Raw genomic sequence first — 21,113 nt, 5'->3', positions numbered from 1 at the left:
GCTCTCTTCCAGTGAGAGGCATATCTGCTGGTTTGCCCCACCATTACCTCCTTGGCTGGAGGCTCCCAGACTGTGGTACCCGTATCACTGTGCAGGCCACCAACATCACTTCTTGAAGACTGCCACCGCTGTATCACCACTGTCTGTAAGCCAGCAGCTTTGTGCATTCCTACCGTATAATGTGTCCCCAGCTATCCTACACTGAGAGGTCTGCTTTTCTCTATTTTGTGGAGAAATACGTCCCAGCTCAAAGTCATTTATCCTCAGGAACATTACTAAATGATTCTTTCCAGCTGACCAGATACTTCTGGCTTTTCCAGGACCCTGGTTCAGGAGATTGCTGCTGAAGTCCAGTTGCACGATTTCAAGTGCCCAGACTAGCTCCTGAGACTTCTCCCAATCTTTTTAAAGACTGTTGATTGAATTGCTGCTGTACCAACCCACATTATTAGATAAAAAAGGAAGAATGGGCCATCGTCCTCTCTGCTTTTAATGGAGTAAGCTGTGCAAATGAGAGGAGAAATGCATGCTTATCACTCAAAGTGACTGCTGAAGCATGTAAATACTAATTATGTCATCCAGTCATGTTAGCTGGGTGTGCCTCTTGCAGAGGAACATCCTCACAGAGCCACTGTGGATGGGCATCTGTCACTAGCCCAGAACACGGGGAATGCCCCCATCGTGCAGCTATCTGGTTTCCATGGCAGTAGTCAAAATAGGAGCGCGTGTCCTGGCGAGGTTGGCATCGGAGCCAGTTTCTATGGCGTTGGCTAAAAAAAGCGCGATAACCGTGTTGTGTCTGGTGTCTGAGGCGTTTGGCGGAGGTGCTGACGAGGTGGTGGCTGGCGGCAGGCAGGTGATGGCGCTGGGCCTGGCCAGCGCCTGGTGTGTGTGTCATGTCGTGTGTATATATGTCGCGTCATATATTTAATATAGTGTATATATGTACATGTATTTGTGTATATATGTACATATATTTGTGTATATATGTATATAACATGTATATATATGTGTATACATGTATATAACACGTATATATATGTGTATATAAGACGTATAACGCCCTGTCAGGGCTGAGAGAGAACAGAGGGGGCTTTGTGAGGGACGGCGGCGGGACTGTGACAGGACCGGGCCGCTGAGGCCGGGCCCGGTCTCGGAGCGGGGTTCGCGGAGCCCCGGCGGGCGCGGGGCGGGGCTGGGGATGCCCCGGCCAGGTGGGGCCCGGGGCGGGCGCTCGGAGCCAGCTCGGAGCCAGCTCCCGCCGCCCCCTGAGGGGCGGCCTGGGCGGGAGCGGGGAGGCGGGCGGGAGCCAATGGGGAGCGGCCTGCGCCGCTCACGGCTCGCTCGGATTCGTCGGCGGCCGCTGAGAGGCAGTGCGGACGGCCAATGGCAGGCGGCGGCCACCGCGCGCGCGAGGGGGGCCCCGGGCTGTGTGTGTGCGGGGAGGGGGAGGCCTGAGGAGGGCGCGGCGCGGCCAATGGGAGCGCTGCGCGCCCTCGGGCCTGGCGGGGAGGGCGCGGCGCGGCCAATGGGGAGCGGGGAGCGGCGCGCGCGCAGCCGAGGGCGGGGCGTGAAGGAGGGGGGGCGCGAGCGGAGGGGGGAGCCGCCGCGCGGCGCGGGTAGGGGGCAGGGGCCCGGTCCCGCCCCTTCCTCGCCGCAGTGAGTAGCGAGCGGGCCGCCATGTTGTGCGGGGGGAGGGGAGCGAGGCGCTGAGAGGAGACGGGCGAGAGCCGCTCGCACACACGGCACAAGATGGCCGGGGGAGCAGCCGCCGCCGCCGCCCGGCTCCCGGCCGCTTCCCCCCCGCCGCTCCGAGCCGCCCGGGCCGGCCGCCGGCCTCCGCCGCCGCTCTCCGGGGCTCGCTCCGGGCCCGGCGCTGCGGGGCTGGAGGGGAGACGGAGCGCGGGCGGGCGGGCAGCGGGCTGCCTCGCAGCGGAGCGCCATGGCGGCGGGGCCGCCTCGCTCTGCCCGCGCCTCGCCCCGAGCGGCCGAGCGGGCGGGCGCCGAGCCGGGGCCCCGCCGCGGGCAGGGCGAGGAGGGCAGCGGCGCCCCGGGCCCCCGTTGGCAGGCAGCGGGCTGCGCGGAGCCGGTAAGTGCGCGGGGCCCCTCGCTCCTCATTGTCCTTTGTCCTTGAGAGGAAAAACAAAATGTCCTTGGAGCCCGCGGGGGGAGGGGGACGCCGCCGCCGCCGCCGCTCCCTGGGGTCCCTCGTTCGGCTCCGCCACCCCCCTGAGGGGCTTTGGAGGGGGTCGGGGTTGGGGGTGCCGTGAGGGGAGCCCCGCTCCGAGACCTCCCCGCTGCCGCCGAGGGGCTCCCGCTCCGCAGGGCGCTCCCCGAGCCGCCCCCCCCCCCCCCCCCCCCCCCCGTGTAGCACCGAGGGGCTCCGCGCAGCCCGGTGCGGCGAGGGGATGGGGGCGGCTGCGGGCTGCACCCCGAGGGGACGGGGACGGGCACACGGGCAGAGGGGGCTGCGGACCTGAGCCCCTCGGGGGCAGCTGCACAGCACCTTCCAACTCCAATGCAGCAGCGGCGAGGGGGGTGGGGGGGCCGAGGGCTGGACTGCATCACCGGGGAAATGTTTAGCCCCGTAGGTCTTTAAAGAGCGCTCGGTGCCCGGTGCTGCACGAAGCGGGCTCTGTCGGCGGAGTTTGTAGGAACAAAGACGCCATGTCCTTTTCTCTTAAAAATAAAACTTGGTGTTTTTTTTTTTGTGGGGTGTTGGCTTTTAACTCCTTACAAGCCAGTAAGAAAAAAAAGAGGCTGCGGATGAGACAGCTTATTACTTACTGAAACAATAGATAGAAATTTACTTCACTTGAAAAACAGTAGTTCAGGTGCTAAACTTTAAAGAAAACTCTTAAGAATTGAATCCAATATAATTTCGCAGTTAAAGTGGCAATGCAAAAACTTAGAAGTATAAGAAAAAAAACAAAAGTCATGCCAAGTCTACAGTTTAAAGTTGGCAAAATACTACAGTTGTGATTTAGACTATAGCAGGAGAAGCAAAGGTAGTTGGTTAAATATGAATTACACGATAGGGGTTTGTCTGTGACAGTGAAAGCTTTTAAAAAGCGTTTATTGGGTGACAGTTTTGTTCTTAGTATTCAGTTTATGCTTTTTTCAGACATCTTGCAGTCGTTTCTGTTTATATAGCATTTTTATCGTTGTTTAGGCGGTTAATAATTTAGAAGTTGTACAACACCTATTGCGAGACTTTCTAAAAATGCGAGTTTAAATGGAATGTTTTGTTTTGCATTGGCTCGCATTCAACAATTACCTATTTAGGGGCAAAATTGTAATTCCAAATGTATAGAAAGTCGCTCCAGTAAAGCCAGAGGTAAAGATTAAATAGGGAACTTCAATTTTAATTGGTGATTGTGTATAGCTGTATTTAAAGGATTTATTTCTTGTATAGTTGTACAAGGTTATAAAACTCCATGCAGGTTTTAAATGCTGCGGTTTGAGGTAAATCTACATTTTCGGTTCTTCACTGAAAATACGAATCCATCACTTGAACAATTAAGTTCTCTTTTTTTGAGGTGGAAATAGAAGTTTGAGCAGCCATTGGAGTTCTATCACCTTTATGAAAAGTGTTTGGTATCTTTATTTTAGATTCGGATTATAGTGGTTTTATAACCTCAGCAACAGTTCTGTAGTGTAGAACAGGTTCTGACATGCACACTTTGCTGAAAAGAAAGTTCTAGCTTTAGGTGGGGGTCTTCTGTATTTTTATTTTTTATTTTTCAATATATTGGGGGACTTTTTTGAGGTAGTTTTGAGTTGTTTTTTAGCTACTGAAATCAATATGGCAGTTGTCTTTGGAAAGAATTTGTTATAATTTTTCATATATTTAGTGATTCTGCATTTTTATATATATAGGGTGCTGGAGTTTTAATTTAGATATTTTATCCTGTAACATTGACGTAGTATTAAAATTACCTGCATATTAACAGAATGATTTTTGAACTTACTCTCGAGTATGAAGTAATGGTGGTAAATATAACCGCTGCAAAATTGAAGGTTAAGCCTTTTCACAAAAGCGAGAGAAGTTGACTAAAGGTAATTCAAATACGGTGTTCCTTGTCTTAAAGAGCATAGCTTGGGATCTCATTAAAGGTCAAAGGACCTGAAGGTTTTATACTATTTGAAAGGGCAATAAAAGATACCTTATTTGGGGAGATCAAGTCACTTGTGACTTAAAATTCACAGAAGCTAATGACAGAAGCCATTTTAAAACCTTCAGCAATAGCAAAATAATTTCATTTAATTTTGCATAGTCTACTTCTTGAGACTTTAATGTGAAAGAAGTAGAGGGACTGAGAGGCATTGTGCAATAAATTACTTCTAAGGAAAAATTAAATTGGCTAGGTATTTAATCGTGTACCCAAAGTGATGGGAGACAGGAGAGCAGATGAGAGCTATTCATGCAAAAACACAGATCATGCATGTTGTATGTCAGTCACTCTTCATCTCCAATGTTTTTCTTAGCCAAGTATGTACAGCCACCCGTACTTTTATTTTTAGAGTTGAGTTCTAAAGATACAGTTACTGCTATCGTAAGTTTTTTTTCTAACTTAATTATATAAACATCAATATATTTCAAGCATCTTACTTGTTCTCCTTTTATGAAACAAAATGCTGAAAATTTGCATACTTTCTGTTTTCTCTTAGGTAGAATTCCATGAACAATATCTTAGTTCCTGAGTGGCTTCCAGAAGAATCGTTCGTACCTTATTTTCTTAGGTAAGAGTGGCTACAACTTCTGTTTGTATGTTCATTTACTTATTTTTTTATCTTGGGTTTTGCTTTTTCACTAATGTGCGGATGGGAGGGAAAAAATCTTATTTTTAAATTGGAAAGAGTACATTTTATAAATTACCTGGACTTCTACCGTAAGTGTAGAAAGAAGGCTTTTTAGATTTACTAAAAATAAAAATAAAAAAAATTAATGATGTATATGTTGCTTCTGTATTGTTTTTAGCTTTTCTAAGGCTTTTTTAAAAAGGAGATCATGTGTATATACATATACACACACATATGCGTTGTATTTGGTGGGAAATGACAATATGTTCATATGAACCCAAATGTTCATTTGCCCTTTTTCACCCGTGGAAACATGCATTCAACTTCAAAAAAATGCGTGTTTTTTGTAATTAATGAGTTCGTAGCATTAATGCTTGGGCATATTGTAAAATCTGTATATGCCAAATAACTCTAGACTTCAGGTATTTGTGCAGAAGAATATTTTGAGGCCTCTTTCTCCTATTTGGAGACATGAATGTTAACCCTTAGCAAATAAAGATAGTGTATTACCTTGTAGTACTCTAGGTACAATTTTTATCAATTGAAAGACACGTTCTGTATTTTCAAAAAGTTTGCATTGGTTAAGAACATTAGAACTGTAGGTAAAATCTGTACGTATCTTTGTTTTCAGACAAACCTGTTTGTTTTGTTGCGTTTTTCTTTAAAGGGTAGTACTGGATATTTTTGTTACTTCCAAAGATTCAGATGGCTGGTCAAGTAAAAGACCTTGATCAAAATTCAGTACTGTGCACACCAGGTATGTTACACTGCGTTGTTTTTTGTTTTTGTTTTTTAAATTCTAGAAGTAAATTTTGGTAAGCAAAATACACGTTAAATGCTTTAGCTAAGACCACGTTGAATTTCCTTTCAAGTCTTAACAACAGTTTTCAAGTGCACTGTGTACTAAGCAATGTAGCGTTAACGTCTCTTAAAACGTTTCCTAAGATTTTTATGGTCAGCCATAAGACCTTTTTTTAAGATTCTGAAATGACCATAACACATTGTAGAATAAAGCTTTACTTGTGAAGGTTGCAACTGCTACTAATGACATCCAGTTTATTTCTCGAGTTTGATTACTTAAGTTCAAGGTATTGATTTGTTTGCAACTAACGTTTGCTAGCTTTAACTTTTGATTTTTTATACAATAAACTTAGAAATTCTTTTCAACTTAAATTTACTCTCAAAAGCCTAAACCCACACTGTCTGAATTAAAAAGTCTGTCCTTACTGCAGTAGAAATCAGTCAGCTTTCTAATGTGTTTTTTTTTTTAACTTTACCCTTACTTCAGGGTTCTACATTCAGTGACAGAGTAACATGTTATACTTGGGCCATGCTCTCACCACTGTGTAATTAGGAGTTGGGAATCTTGTTTGTCTGTCTTAACTGGTTCCTTTTCACAGCTTACCATGCTAATGTACTTCTGTGTAAATTCAGGACCTCAAAGCTTAAGGCATCTTCGTGGAGACGTATCAGAATTCTCAAAAACACTTCTGATAATTTGCTTTTTAAAAATACACAATTTATCATGATAACTTACGAATACTGATCCTATGAACTTCTACTTGAGTGCAGCTATTCTCTTTGACTTGGACGAAGGCTTCAGCCTGCTCGTATAAGAGGAGTTGTATACCAATTTTGATTAAGCATTTTAAAACTGTCTGATAGCATTTTAATAAACTTTTATGTGCAGTGAGTTACTGCTAATATGCAAGATAAAAATGAATTGTTTGTATATATTAGACATACAGTAGTAGACACAAAATAGCTAGTAAGAAACAAACAAGGTCATTAGGTACCTCCTGGACCTTCATTGTGTAACTGTCTGACGAGAAGTTCGTGAACAGAAGTCTGGCTAGAAATGATCTGACACCTCGAGAGGACCAGCAGAACATACTTGGAATCCTAGGTGGCTCTTTAATTTAGAGGGTCAGAATTGCCAGACACGTTACACAGTCCATTACAATAAAGCCAAGACTGGACTGTGATTCAGATAAAAGCATATGCTCAAACCCTCACCGTAATAATGGGTCTTGTCAACAAACTCATCAAACTCAAGATTTGTATTCCTAATGTTATATTCTTAAACTTCTGAAGTTATCACTTTTAACTGACTTGCTCTTAAAAAAAAGAAAAAAAGGAGCAGTGTCCGTGAGTTGAGTCATCTTGAGTGACCTGTGCATTTTATAATGTATATGAAATGGAACACTTCGATCTTAGTTGTCTTATGTATTTCCTATATCATCATGGTGCTGTTCGTGCTGAATAGATACTATAATACAAACAGTTTTAAATATCTGTTGCTGCTTTTGTGAGGTCTTTGGAGCCTTCTCTTGTATGAACAACATGTTCTCATCTAGTAAGTGGCAGCTTGCTCTTTAGGTAGATAGGCTTCAGTAGGCTAGATGTATGTTACTGGGGATTCAAGGAAAGGTTTAAGTTCATGACCACTCTACAGCATATTAATGAGGCATAACATTTATAGGACTGACAGCTTACGTGGAAAGTCATTGGTATGGTGGTGTGTTGCATCTTCCTTACAAAACTACTTAATTTATCCCAAGAAAGAAACTGATGCCAAGTCAATAGCTCTAGATCAGCTGGCCTCACCTCCTGCTACGAAAAGGAGATGTGCTTGCCTGATTCATAGAGCTAGTAGTGCTGCTCTCTTGGGGAATGGACCTGTGATGCAAGGCGTGTTTTCTGTGGAGTAGGCTGTGCTGTACCTATGGCATCTCTTCTGTAATTCAGAAATAAATATAAGACAACTGTAGAACTACCTAAAAAGTCCATGTTTATTTTTAAAACTGGGATAGCTTTTTTAATGATGCAGAAACTACAGCAATTATGTGACTGGTCTGTTTAAAAGATTTCGATTTGACGTTTATAAAAAAGTGCTAAATAGAAAATACAGATGTTAGAAAAAAATATTTTTTTCAGCTGAAGCTTAAGTTTAATAGCTCTCTAGTTTGTCCTTGGCATAAGCGTTGAGCTTTTGTCGTGCATTTTATAGTTTGGGAGTGAATGTGTTTGGGGAATTAAGATTTCAAAACTCAGATTGCAAAGGTATACTTGAAAATGGTGGAAAAATGATCACTCATTTATATGCATTTATGTATATCTTGGTGCTGATTTATAAAACTCAATGCTTTGTTCAAATACTCACTTTAAAGTAGAGAAGTTCTGATAGTTGTTAGTGATGCCACTCTGAAAAATGCTAAATTAGTTTTCCAAAATTTTTCTGAGCTGAGAAGAATGCTCTCTGCTTAAGACTGAACTTTACTGTTCTAGTAGAGGAAGCAGTTCCTCTGTGCTGATACAAAGCCAGATTCTGTATGCTTCATACAGTTCCTGAGGAATTACTATAACTGCATGCTAATGCTAGATTTAAAGAAAATATAAACTAACTTAAATGTGGACGATTTCTCTTTGGCTGTGCTATAAATTATTAGAAGTGACTGAGAGCTATAAGTTGAAGATCTTTCAACTGTCAGCTTTACCTTCTCTTTATATATGAAATCATCTTCTAAGTGTTTTATTGAGTGAAGCATTTGATACAGGGGAAAAGGAGGCTTAAAGGGCGCAAGTAAGCCTCTTTACCTAGTTCATGTCTTAAGCTTTGTAAATGTGCTCTGAGTAAATGACTGATAGATGCCGTTTGGATGATCAGAGTCCAGCAACCATGTTGCGTTTGTTCTACGAAGTGCTCATCCACCATTTTACAAGTACCTCAGCTTCGTGCTTCCATTTGTTAACTGCAGTTGGATCACATTTTAAATGCACGTTTTAAACATGCAAATTTCATACTCATTTTGATATCCTGCATGTTAGTGACAGTTCAGGACTCTGGATTTTTGTTTTCCCTTCCTTGAAGGGATCTTTTTCTGTATTAATTCTTTCAAGTAAATTATTATCAACACATAAATTCGTTCTGTTGATCTGTCTGTTTCTTCCTACACATCTGAGTAGACATCAGTTGGAAGATGGAAGTTTAGAACATTGTAGAAAATGAAGCACAGTATGATATCACCAAATAGGTTATTTTTTACATTATTGGAGGCTATGTGCTAAGTAGATTGAGATCACAAGAGAAGCAGTTTGTTTTTCCATGTTAGGAGGAGAATAACTTGTATAGCTTATGGTAGTGGGTTACTTAATACAAACGAAATTCACAGTCAAAAAAGGGGGGTTTGGTGAGTTGCTTAGGTTTCAGGTTTTATTTTAATCCTGTTACCTCTCTGTAAGGTGATATAGATTAGATGTTTGATGTGGATTGCCAGTAAGCATTTTCCAAGTGGAATTTTCAAATTTGGGACTTGAACATAATAACTTTATAGGATATAGATCAGATAACTTATTCCGCGTCAGTGGGTTAAACAATTCTACCATACCTAACTGATACTGCCTCGTAGCGAAATGAGTATTCTAATTATTTTTCTGTGGAGGTCAGATCAGTTTCAGCATACTTCTGCTTTGTATGTCTTTTTTTCTTTACAGGCGATTTGTATGCAGGTTTAGGTCTGATTTTTTTTGGGGGGGGGAGGGGGGATTGTAGAAGTTATCTGATAGCAGGTTGTCTAGTTATACCTTGTGTTCAAATTTTTGATAAAAATGTCTCTTATACCGCATACTGTGGTCTGCTGGGAATGTTTTCATTGAGGGATAGGACTTTTGTAATAGACTTAGGCTAGTGTTCAGGTTTTCTAGATTTTTTTGTGTTAAATTTTAGCGTTTAACATATTGTTTTCCCTACAGATGTGTTGAGGAATTTGCTGTAAGCAAAATAACAGCTCTTGGTTGAAGCACTGGTAAGTTGTTATTCCTAATAACATTTACTTTTTAGCTTTAATAACAACTAAAAAAGGCAAAAAACCACACATGGCCATAATGTTTAACTTGCTGAAATTTTTGGATGAATACATCCTGAAGTTCCTTAAAGCGTGCTTGTGTGTGTGTTCTGGAAGGCTCGCTGAGAAGGGCACAGCAGCATTCTTGCTGGGCTGCTCAGGAATGAAAGCTATGCTTGGGTGGCACTCTCAACCTGTCTTGCTGGAGAAGAGCTTTCATACATAATTGTGGTACTTTGGCCTTCGGCTTCGAAGTTAACTCCATGTTTCTTGGAGAACTCTTAAATCATAGATATGCTTGTTCAGAAGGGTTTGATATGCCGATGTCTGTCACCATAGAGAAATACTACACGCCTTAAAGTGGAGGCAACAAATGGTGGGGAAGGTATCATAGGATTAATTTGCCTTAAACACCTCATGTTGTACTTTTATGGTAGTCACCATCAAGTGAGGGTCTTTGAACAGATAGTAATTGTCTCCATGTATATTTCTTCTTCTATGATTGTTCTCTTTCTGTTTGTCAGTGTTTCAGCTTTGCAGAGAAAACCATATGTAATGTTGATACAGTTGGCTATATTAAACTGCCAGCTGATACATTTCACTTAAGAATCATTCCCCATATAGTCAAATGCAGAACTGACAGGCTTGAGTAGAAAAACTCATTCAGTTCTGTACAGGATGAGTATGGGGGTAGGTCTGCCTCCAGTTCCCTTTACTAAAAGAAATTCGGTCTTCATGACCTTTTGCTGTCTCTAGCAAGTTCCGTGACTCTCTTGGGAGTTGTCTCTGGAAATGCTCAAGTCCTTTTGTTGTCCCCTCTGCTTAAAATTCACACTCCTTGATTCTACATTTTTAATTAGGGCATCCATTGGATTTTGTGTACACAAAGTGACTTCTTAGTGGGAGGCTCTGTATTCCTCTAGAACTGTGCTTCAGAATGTTTCTTTGAAAGAGACAGTTTCTTGGAGACAGCTCTTTCCCTTTGAAAGGGTACCTGATTCAGTAATGCCTTCCTTAGACTACAGATGGCTTGAAAAAAAATGTTCCAAGATGCAAATACTCCCATTTCAGTGGATAGATGATAGCTGGTAATTTTTAACTGTCCAATGGTTACGTATGTTAGCAGAGACCTCCAGCAACCATTCTTAACTGGTACAAGCTGCCATCTATGCTGCCTTAGGTGCTAGAAGAGCAGCCACTCCCTGCTTGTACTCCGAAGTCCCTTGCTTTCTTCTCATCTACTCACATGATGTGAAGACTAATGTAGAGCTCTTCTGAAGGAAAAAAGAGTGTGTGGGGATACCACTGGTGAACATGTTATTGTGGCCTTGTGCTGCTTTTTGTTACGCTTCATTTTGAACCAATTTAGCACGGAATTTTCAATCCTGAAGCAAAACAATGGAAACAGATGAACCTTGAGGAATTCAGTTCCTATTGTGTGTGCCTGTTTTGGTGATCTTTGCTTAGTCTCTTCTACTGTTCTGTGAATTTTATTATGTTGCTTTTTACAAAATTTTAAGCTATTTCTCACAGTGCAGATACATGTATAAAGGCTTGTTTCTTACTATGTTACAAGTAAATGTTGCTCCTTCCAACTATTCCTTGAAACTCTTGCTGTGCTGTCCCCTGTTGCTTTCTTCCCAGGTCATCTGCTATAATCTTTAAACATGTGAGTCATTATGATGATCCACCTCAATATTAAATCCTTATCTCTGTTTCCTGCATCTTTCTGTGTGCATTTTTGTTTTCTCTCATTGAATTGTAAATAGGCTGTGTCAGGTTTGGTGTCTCGTGTAGGAATTTGGCTTCAAAGTTACACACTGAGTAATTATTCCATCTTTGTCTGTTTTGCAGTCTTTACCTAGAGGAGGGGATGAATGTGAAACTGAACTAGAGAAATAGTTGTCCTCAGAATGGGTTGCTTCAAAGTGCATTTGTAAAAGAACATAGAAATGTATGGATCTTGAGAGAGCCTAGTATTCCCTTCTCTGTTTGCCAACATAATCGTGCTTAGTTGAAACACTAATTTTTAAATACATTTTTATTTGAATTAGAAGGGGGAAAATACTTGAAGACACCAGGAGCTTTATTGAAATTGGCACACTTTGCTTAGTACAATAACATTTACATGGTTTATCTTAATTTAGGCCCAAATCTTCAGGATACTTGCTCTTTTAAAAAAAAATTTTGGTCGGTTTTAAAAATAATACATCCAAAGAGTGCACCTCTGCATCAAGTCCTTGGTCACATCTTCCTGGAGATTAATCTCTAAATCTGAGAAAACTGGAAAACAACCTTTTTCAACTAAAAACACCTGATCCTACACGAGGAGGTGTGCTTTCACTGCTGTGCTTACTGCACACGTAATAATATAGAAGAGGACTTAGGACTGCCCAGAGTACGTACTTAGTTACTTACTCGTTATAGGCTCTAGACGTCAATAAAGGGCGTATCTGCCTTTCCCTCTAGTATGAAAGTTACCAGAGAGGTGCCTTCAGGAGCAAAATCTTTAATGAACTTTGGAGTGTAGAACTTGAGGTTTTCTTTGTCGGAACCTCATTTTGTCCATTCAGCTCCCTCTGTTGGAGTGAATTCCCTTTACTAGCAATTTGTCATTTTGTTGTATAAACCTTCCAGCATGAGAGACTTCAATCTGAACATTTAGTAACTGTGCGGGTGTCTTACGCACTTGCATTGACACATGATTGTTTTGTTATTGGCCTTCAATATTGTACTTCAGAAATACAGAGTTTGAACAGACACAAAAGGATTGAGGCCCTGGCTTAGGCCATGAGAAATGTCTTGTATTGCTGTGAGCTCTTCCTAGGTAGAGCTCTACACAGAAGTAATTACAGAAACTGGAAGCAAAAGCTTTTTATCTTAGATGTTTCAAAAGCTGTTGCCATACACCTTTAGGAGTGGCAGTGAATGGTTTCTGTCTGTTATTACAGACTTGTCAAATTGTTACCAGGGATCTGAAGGAAACTGGCACTATTGCACAGACTACCAAGGCTCGCTGTTTATCACGGCCAAAATGCTGTGTTTGGAAACAAATACAGTAAACAGTAAATAATAGAAGTTTGAAAAATTGAATGTTGCCCAACCGATGCTAGGGAAGGAATGAAGTATTCAATGTCATTTGGGGAAAAAAAGGCTATTCAATGGTTTACGTTAAATGTAGGATCACTGCATATGTCTTAGTGGAGGAGTATGTTTTAGCAACATCACTGAATTTTTTAGCAAAATGTTCCTTAAAGACAATGTGAGTAAACAAGTCCTGTGAAATCTTTTAATGCAAGTGTAGATTTCACATGAAGAAACTTGGTCATTATTGTGGTGTCTTCAATATATGAACAACTTCTAGACCAAGGGCTGTTGTAGCACATTCTTAATTATATTACCAGTTCTGTTTACTGCTAATTATTTTACAAGGTCAAAAGAAGAGTTTAAAGTGAATGTGACAGGGTTACTCACAAAGTTTTTGCTACAACCAAATGTAGGTGAACCTAGTAGAGAAACTTGCCCTTAAATTGCTTTTGGCAGGTCTCATTAGTGTCTAAGTCAGAAGGCTAACCCAACTGCAAAGGGCCTTTCAAGGTTGAGTAATGTGTAACTGAATCACATTTTTGAGAGGCAGGGAAAGCTCATATCAGTAATTAAATTTACTTACTTCTTAAAATAGCTGAATTATTTTAAATATGTTATAGGGTTTGCACTGCACTCCTGTTAGTACCTCTGAATATTTGATTGTAACAATGGACAACTTCATGGTGGTATAATTTTCATGTTTTGGTACTTTAGTCAAAACACCAGTGTAAAAAATATGCAAAATATTATCTTTAAACGTCCGAGTTTGAAATTAAGGTAGTACACCAGTAAGAATGCAAAAACAAACATACAAACAAAAACAACCAGCCAAAATCCCAAGCTGTTTCTTTAGTTTAGCATGGAAAAGAAACTCTTCCAAATATTTATGCCTTAACTGAGGATGAGTTGAATGCTAGAAACAGAAATACAGCAAACAGAAATGTTTGATTTTTTGCTTTTGAAAATGTAGGTTCCATGGGCTGGATAAAGTTAGTGCTATACATGTTGCACAGTGTAAAGCAAAGTGAACTGCAAGATCTTGCATTCTCTTCTGTGTGTTGTGCTGCTCTTCCACTGTGCTTAAAGCAAGGAAGAAAGCTGCATATGGAGGAATATTAAATGTAAGACACATGGGCAGATGTCAAAGTCAGATGAAGGAAGGCTTGTTGCACTGGTTCCATTGCTGTTTGCCTTGCTGTTACTGGTTATTTTGAGATGAGAATGGAGAGACTTGAATGGTGGAGAGACCACTAGATGGCTCCGCTGTTTTTTGCTGTACTCTGGGTAATTTCTGTGTCACTTCTGAGAATATGCCCGGAATTATCATGGGAACAACATAATGGTGGAGTTGGCTTTCAGACTAAAAATGAGGTTAAAGATGTACATGGTCAAAAGAAGAAAGTAATGTTAGAGTGCAGATACTCAAAAATCATGAAGACATTTTAAAACCTTTCTTGTATATCACTCTCATCTCCTACGGGCATCGTTTGTTTTAAAATAATGTTCTTACCATTTCGGAATTTCCTGTACTTGATTTTTGCATGTTAGGAGGATGAGTAGTTTTCTTGAAGTACATCAGCTTATTTTTCTTGAAAGAAAATATAAAGATGGGAATATGTGGTTTGTTTTCATCCATGTGGAAGTCATTTGATCAGTTTGGTTTCTGTCGCTCACCTGTGGGGTTGATTGTTGTTACACGAAGAGTAAAGTTGGAATATGGATCAGGAGTAGTAGTATGGTGGCCTTACTGAAGCAACTAGTGTAGCTTGTGACCATTTTCATCTGCCTTCTGACGTGTCCTTTCCCACCAGTAACTAGATCAGCCATTCTGCTTGTTCATACGCATCTGTTTTTTGTTGCCTTGTATGTCTTCCACAAGCTGGAAAACCGGGTTAAGATGGTGGAATTTTAGGAATGTCTTGTCTCCAGTCACCATCTTTATACAAGAAACCAGTTTTCATGTCTTTGCATTGGTTTTGATGGATATCTGTGTTTGAAGAAAGGAGAACGGACAGCAGTTAAAAGCTTTGGCTCAATTATAATAAATTTTGTTTTCCACTCAGCAGTGTAAGCCTTAGTCAATGGGTCAGTCCAATAAAGATGGCTGCCAAAGCAAATCTCGTATTTTCCCCCTGGTGATTTCTTTGGTGTGGGGAAAACAAATTAAATGTAGTTTATGGAGCCTGAAAGGGCTCTTGAGCTCCTAATCAATTGTCCCGTGCTTCTTTATAGTGTGGGTTACAGTATGTATTTTTGACTCTTGAACTGCTGAATTGACCTTGTTAGTTCATGATAAAAGTAGATGTTCTCGGATGCATAATACGGAATGAAAGCAGCATCATTTATGCTTAAATTATTTTAAGGTACAGTAGTTGAATGTCTCTAGTTTAAAGATAAGATGATCTGTATTCCAACAGCATTTTTCTTTTAATTTTCCATAAAGAATCCAGTCAGATGAAGAGTGTCAAAAGGAGTCTGCGAATGAGACCAAGATGGCATTTCCACTGTTGATTGAGAGGTTGAGGAAATGGACTAATGCATGAGTGCTGTGATATATCTGTCCAAGAAAAGGACGTTAAAACATGGACTCCCGTGTTATTAAACCAGAGAAGATCTGGGTTGTGATCATCCGATCAAAATGGACTTTGCACTTGAATTAAGCAGGGGACTGTATCAGTGACAATCCAGTGGTGGATCTGTTTGAGGATCGGGTGGCAAAAATTTATTCCCAGGTTATGTATGCATAAGAGGGAAATGAATTTGGTAAGAGATGTGCTGCTACCTATTTGGAGAAAATGTATTTTTTTAAAAAGTGATTTAATAAAAGGCTTTGGTTTCTTCCATGCTTCGTGTTTGTCCTTTCTGGCTGAATATTTTTTTATTGTGTTGATATTTAAGTGTCTTACATTTTTGGTTGGTATGAAAGTGAGAAGTACTTTAGCTGCCAAGCACTAAAGGCAAGGTAATTTTCTTTTTATATTCTTGATTTTTTAAAAATGTGGTTTTCATTTACAAATTATCTTCACTTTGCCGTGACTTCTAATGAATTTTTATTCTCTGGTTTGTTCATTCAGGTGCTTAATGTTAGGCGTTTTTCAGTACTTGGTGTGTTGTCAGGGTACTTCTGCTAAACTGTCTGAAGTTATTTTAAGGTGGAATCAATATTATTTGAAGGCGTAGCAAATATGATATAATAAAGGAGTACTTAAATATTTTGTGGAAGTTTTTTAGGTATGCTGATTCAGTCGTGTATGTACAAACTTTCACCAGATTTCCTGGGCAACATACTTCCTAAGCAGTCTGTTCTGTCTTAAATTTGTTCTGTACAAGTGTCTAATCTCCTTCACTGCTATTTAATGTAGACTTAACTTCCTGGTACCATAGCATGTATTCGATGAGAAAAATTGAGTTAATTTTCTTATTGCTACAGATAATGGTCACCTTTACAAATGAATTTTAAAATGGTTATGTTTAAAAATAGATATTTTTAACTTTCTTGTGGATGAAATAGTTGAACCATAGCCACCTTTCTAAGTACATTTTACCTGAAATTTATGGTTGTCTTTGTCATTTTGGTTTTCTAGCAAAAGACAAAGCTGGTGCTGAGAACCTAGGCAAGGTTGTTTCTGTTTTTTAAAAAAGGCAAAAAAATCCCCAAATGTTGTGTGTTTAGCCCTTTGGTTTCCTCAGTTGTCTTTGTAAATAACCGACTTTAACCATAATGAATTGTTCGTACTTGTTTAATCCAGCTATTTTGATGATTGCCTGCTGAAGTTTCTTTGCCATGTGTTCTTTGGTGGTGTTGGATATTGGGACCAACCTAAGGGGAGCCATGTTCAGAGGAACGGATTTCTTTAGTGTTAGCCAAAATTTGCTTGGAATTTCATGTTGTATTTTTTAGTTCTTGCAGTTTAGGTCTAGGGGTCTTTCTGTAAATAATTGCTAAACTGAAATTGTGTAAAATGGACTGTGGTGACGGAGCGTGCCTTCTCGAACCTCTTGGAATGGAGACGTGATAGGTTGTTGGGAGACGTGGATGGCAAGCATGTAGAGGAGTTGAAAGGATCTTGGTTCAGCTGGTAGAAGCCAATGGTTCCAAGCTGTGGGGATGCTGTGCGGTGGATGGACCTCATAGGAGTCTGAGCTAGCCCATGACCCTCTTCCCCCAGCAGACCCCCAGTGGCTGATCCCATTGTCTTGGTGTGATGCCTACGAGTACACAGGATGTCCTCGTGCTTTAGGTAGTTGGTTGCTTGAGGGAACACAAATGGTGGTCAGAACGCAGGAGGTCAGGGGATGCTTGGACTTCCTCCGTGATAGCTCCTCGCAGTACTGGGATGATGAACATGGGATATGGCTTGGATTTCTACGTCTCCATCTTGGCTATTTCGTGGTTTTAAAAATCATTTGTCTTGTTAAAAATCTCTCAATGAACATTAATGGGTTAAGAATGGAAATTGGAAATCAACCTTTTAATGGTGCCAGACTTATTTTACAGCAGTGCCTTCGCATATCTGATGAAAATTGCGTAGCTGTTGGATTTTTGTTGTTGGGCAGAACCACTAGGGAGGCGCTGTCGAGCTGGAAGGGGTTGTTAGTGCTGTGGGGCTTTCTTAGGAGCATGTGAGGCTCCTGTCCCAAGCTCTGCATGCAAGTATTGGGTGACAAAAGGAAGAGCTATTATCAGGGGATACTATTACTTAATTTAAAAAAAGCTGCCCCTTGGGTGGGGTGACCCCCAAGGTGGGCTGTTGCTGGCTGCATGGCTGTGAGCTCCACTTCCATTCTTTCAAAATGGCTTGTAACAGCACCACTTCCTGTCCAGGGAGGAAGTAATTTTAGCCCAAGCAGTGAAATATTTAGCAAATCTTTAAAACAAAAGGCACAAATTACATTCCTTTCTGGTTTCAAAAGGGTGCCTGAGCCACATGGGGTTAAGGTGCCCCTTCAGCTGGGGTAGTTGGAAGAAGCCAGGGCTGTGGGGGGTAGCAGGCACCCTTTAGGTGGAGGCTCTCTCTTTTTTTGGTAGAAATGAAGGGGTGGGTCTATGGTACATCACCTGAGTTGTGGGGTAAATGTAGAGAGTGTCAATCAAAGGCAGAGCTCAGAGCTGGGAAGGAGCTCTAGATGGCGGCTGTGCCTTAGAGAGAGCGCGCTCAGCTCCGTGCCTTCCCCAACACTTTACGCAACTTTCCCTAACTTTCGGGCAGCCTCAGGGGGCCCCCACAGCCCCTTGCCTCTCCTAGGCACTAATTGGGGGCCGAGTGGACCTTTTTCGGGCAGAAAAGCAGCTTTTGAGGGCTCCCTTTTCGTGCCTTGCTGGAAAGAAGAAGCCGTGGAGAGAGCCCAGGTCGTTGTTTTTCCAGCTTAGAAGCCATGGCGTACCTCCATTTTTGTGCGCTCTCCTAATGAGCTTTTTCCCCCGGACATTTTTGTACTAATTATCGCTTCTTTTGCTTTATCGGCAGCATATTTTTGGAATTAGAATATATATTTTTTTTCATTCTTTGAAATTCGTATTTTATCATTTGAACTCTAAATATTTTGGATCTAATGTTTTTCCACGACCCGAAACTAATATCGACTTGGTCCTGGCGGCGGTGCATGGATCAGGTAGGTGAGCAATTAATAATAATAATTTTTAGATTTCTGCCGTTTTGAGTACTTTGATTTTCGACCGATTTGAGCTGTATTGGGATGACGCAATAAGATTCAGAGATTATTTGCATCCAGTGTTACTTTGGGAAAGTTTGCAGGATGCTCCTCTACTGTGTTTATTCTCAGATTTTTCTTCTAAAAACGATTATTTGTTTTAAATCTCCGTTTTGCCGTGTTGATCAGTGTTGTGTATTGTTATAACAATATCATTGCAGCGTCAGGACTTTGTTCCTGATAATGAAAGCCAGTGAAACAAACTGGGACCTTACCTTTCTTTCAACTTTTGACAGTAAATACCTGGGCACAGGACTTCAAAGCAAACAGACACCCCTGGCCCCCTCTTAGTATTTAAGAATAAAAAGATGATGAGAAATAAGGACAAAAGCCAAGGAGAGGAGGGTTCAGTCCACAGCAATGCATCGAGGTATGATCTATCAACTTTCTTTTTTTTGTTAAACCTGTGAATACCCTGTTTACTTTGACAGCCTTAGGTTACTGTCAGTGCTTAATACAAAACATTTTACTGATTTTGTTTCCTTTTTAAGGAATGACCTTGAGATTGTTAGCGTGCCACACCCTAATTTTTTTGGTAGCAATTTCTGAAAGTTGTGTTGTGACTTAAGGGCCCATGTCATAGTCAAAAGGTACTGTACCTTTATTCAGGGGAGCCCTTTTCTCTGTATTATGTTTTTCCACCTTTTGAATTTCAGTTTTTAGGTTTTTTGTGCTGTGAAAAATGACCTTGTCGGTTTAGCCATTGCTGCATTGCACCATTTTACATACAAGGCAAATTTTTCTTTGAAGAATCTCAGAAGTCTAAACTTTAACTGAGGGCCATACAGAAGCCTGGTGTAGTAGTAAATTATAGTAAATAGGCACAAGAAAAAGTTACATGAATGAAAAAAAGCTCATTTTAAAATAAAAACTGGAAAGTGCCTTTCTGTCCGATACCTCTTACTTCAAATTTTATTTGAGCTTGTAGAACTTTGATATTGTTTCGATATTTTTGAATATTTTGATACAATTTAAACCAGACTTTCCCCTGCTGGTCATAGCATTTTGTATTATAAATTATAAACCGGGACTGTTAACAAGAGGCTGTGCAAATGCTTTGCCTGTTTGTTTAAGGTATTTTTGCTCGGTGTTTTTATTTACTTTTGTCAAGTAATGAGATTCTTCACGGATTTTCATATATTTAACCTTGATGTGGGAGAAGTATGAAATATTGAAAATGTTTCTTTGCTAGGAATGCTGAAGTACAATTAGTGGATTTCTCATTTTGTATTTAATGAGTCGGCTTTTTCGAATATTGGAAATTAAACTATATGCATTTTTGTTCTCTAGTTTGTAAATACACTTGAGTTTTGCATTTTGTTAATTTTGATTGACTTGTGGCCTGTTTATTTTTTTCCCTCTGGTGTTAAGTAATTTTTAAGTAACATTAATAAAAAAAATTCTGAACTGTTTGTTGTATCACATGTGCTCTGTGTGATGTTTGCAGGTGTTTGAATAGTATTTTTGATATCCAATATTTAACCTTCCTCAAACACAAACTTGAAATACGGTGCGAATATATTATTGAATTACTGTAACCTAACGTAAATTTTTATGGTATTTTGGATGTATTAACTCTGCAGTCAGATTTTTAAATCCTAAAATGGATGTAGGTAAGTTTGTTTAATTTTAAATGAGTATTAATCAAATTAGCCTCAGGGACTGTTGAAGCATTGCATGTAGCACCTATACAGTGCTTTTACAACGCAGTTTAAGAACACATCAGATTTTCAAACCTTGCTATCCTTATTATTAGAAGAACTTCAAATATTGCTTAAAAAGTCAATTTAAAAAAGTTCAATGGTATTCACCTTCTTTAAGTCTTTATGCATCTTTTAAAATGTGGATTATTAGCAAAGTAATAATAGATGTAAATTGTGCAGGAAATCTGAATTAAGGTAGTTTATTGGTGTTAGAAGTATGCTGAGTATGAGATGAAATCGGAGACATCCAGCAGTAGCTCCACAGCAAAAAAGACCTTTGTGTTTTTTTGTCCTTAGGGTTATTATATTTGCATAGTCTCACATGTGTGATTTTGCTGTTTTCTTTGAAAGGTTGTTTATCTCGATTGATTTATGTGTAACACCTGTTGTGTGAGGTTGCCCTCCCCCTTACAGTTTTTTTCCTCAAAATAAACTTGCTGTGGGTAACATCCACTCACCTGAAGTGTGGGAACAATTGAACACAGGATATTTGTGAGTGAGCCCTGTCGAGCTTTCTTCTGAGCTGTGAGTCAGCTGAATGTCGTAAAATGTGCTTTACTTCCTGAGGTTGACTTTTAAGTTGCAGGGGAAATGATTTCTAGGAAGTAAAGCCACCAGTTTGCTTTACTGTAGCCCTGAAATGCATTGATGTCTGCACTTCACATGCTGCTAGCCAGTTTTCTCCTCAGTTGTGAGACTAGCTCAGAACGCACGTAAATTTGTGAAGTCTTGTTACATAATCCTTGGTTGGAGGCCTGAGTGGTGGCAGTGGGTGGAAAAGGTAGATATGACCGGTGTGCCACTTACCTGAGCTGGAGATGCCAAAATACAGGACTAGGAGAAGGCGTTCAGGGAGAAGAAAACATAATACCTGTACTCTACCTTAGTACACTGCCTGGGGAGTGTGTTTGAAATTGACTCCTGCGTTGCCAGTCCTAAGAAAGTGAAAGGATGTGCTGAATAA

At 40.6% G+C, this 21,113-nt stretch overlaps 1 protein-coding gene across 16 annotated transcripts in view; it reads left to right on the top strand.

The window, feature by feature from the left end:
• CHD2 (chromodomain helicase DNA binding protein 2) overlaps positions 1-21,113 on the top strand; it is a 97,115-nt gene that overhangs the window by 23,944 nt on the left and 52,058 nt on the right. For 9 of the 16 annotated variants that reach the window (XM_083849864.1, XM_083849865.1, XM_083849854.1 and 6 more), the window contains 5 exons: positions 4,672-4,743; positions 5,471-5,560; positions 9,556-9,608; positions 15,178-18,347; positions 18,683-18,816. In XM_083849864.1, the coding sequence (XP_083705990.1) occupies positions 18,755-18,816 (62 nt within the window). In that variant the 5' untranslated portion in view covers positions 4,672-4,743; positions 5,471-5,560; positions 9,556-9,608; positions 15,178-18,347; positions 18,683-18,754. The other 7 variants (XM_083849858.1, XM_083849862.1, XM_083849856.1 and 4 more) reach the window with 7 other exon arrangements.

Source organism: Anser anser, assembly GCF_964211835.1.
Source record: "Anser anser genome assembly, chromosome: 10".
NCBI lineage: Eukaryota > Metazoa > Chordata > Aves > Anseriformes > Anatidae > Anser > Anser anser.
The sequence above is the reverse complement of the archived record's forward strand: the minus strand, read 5'-3'. Positions and strand labels throughout refer to the sequence as shown.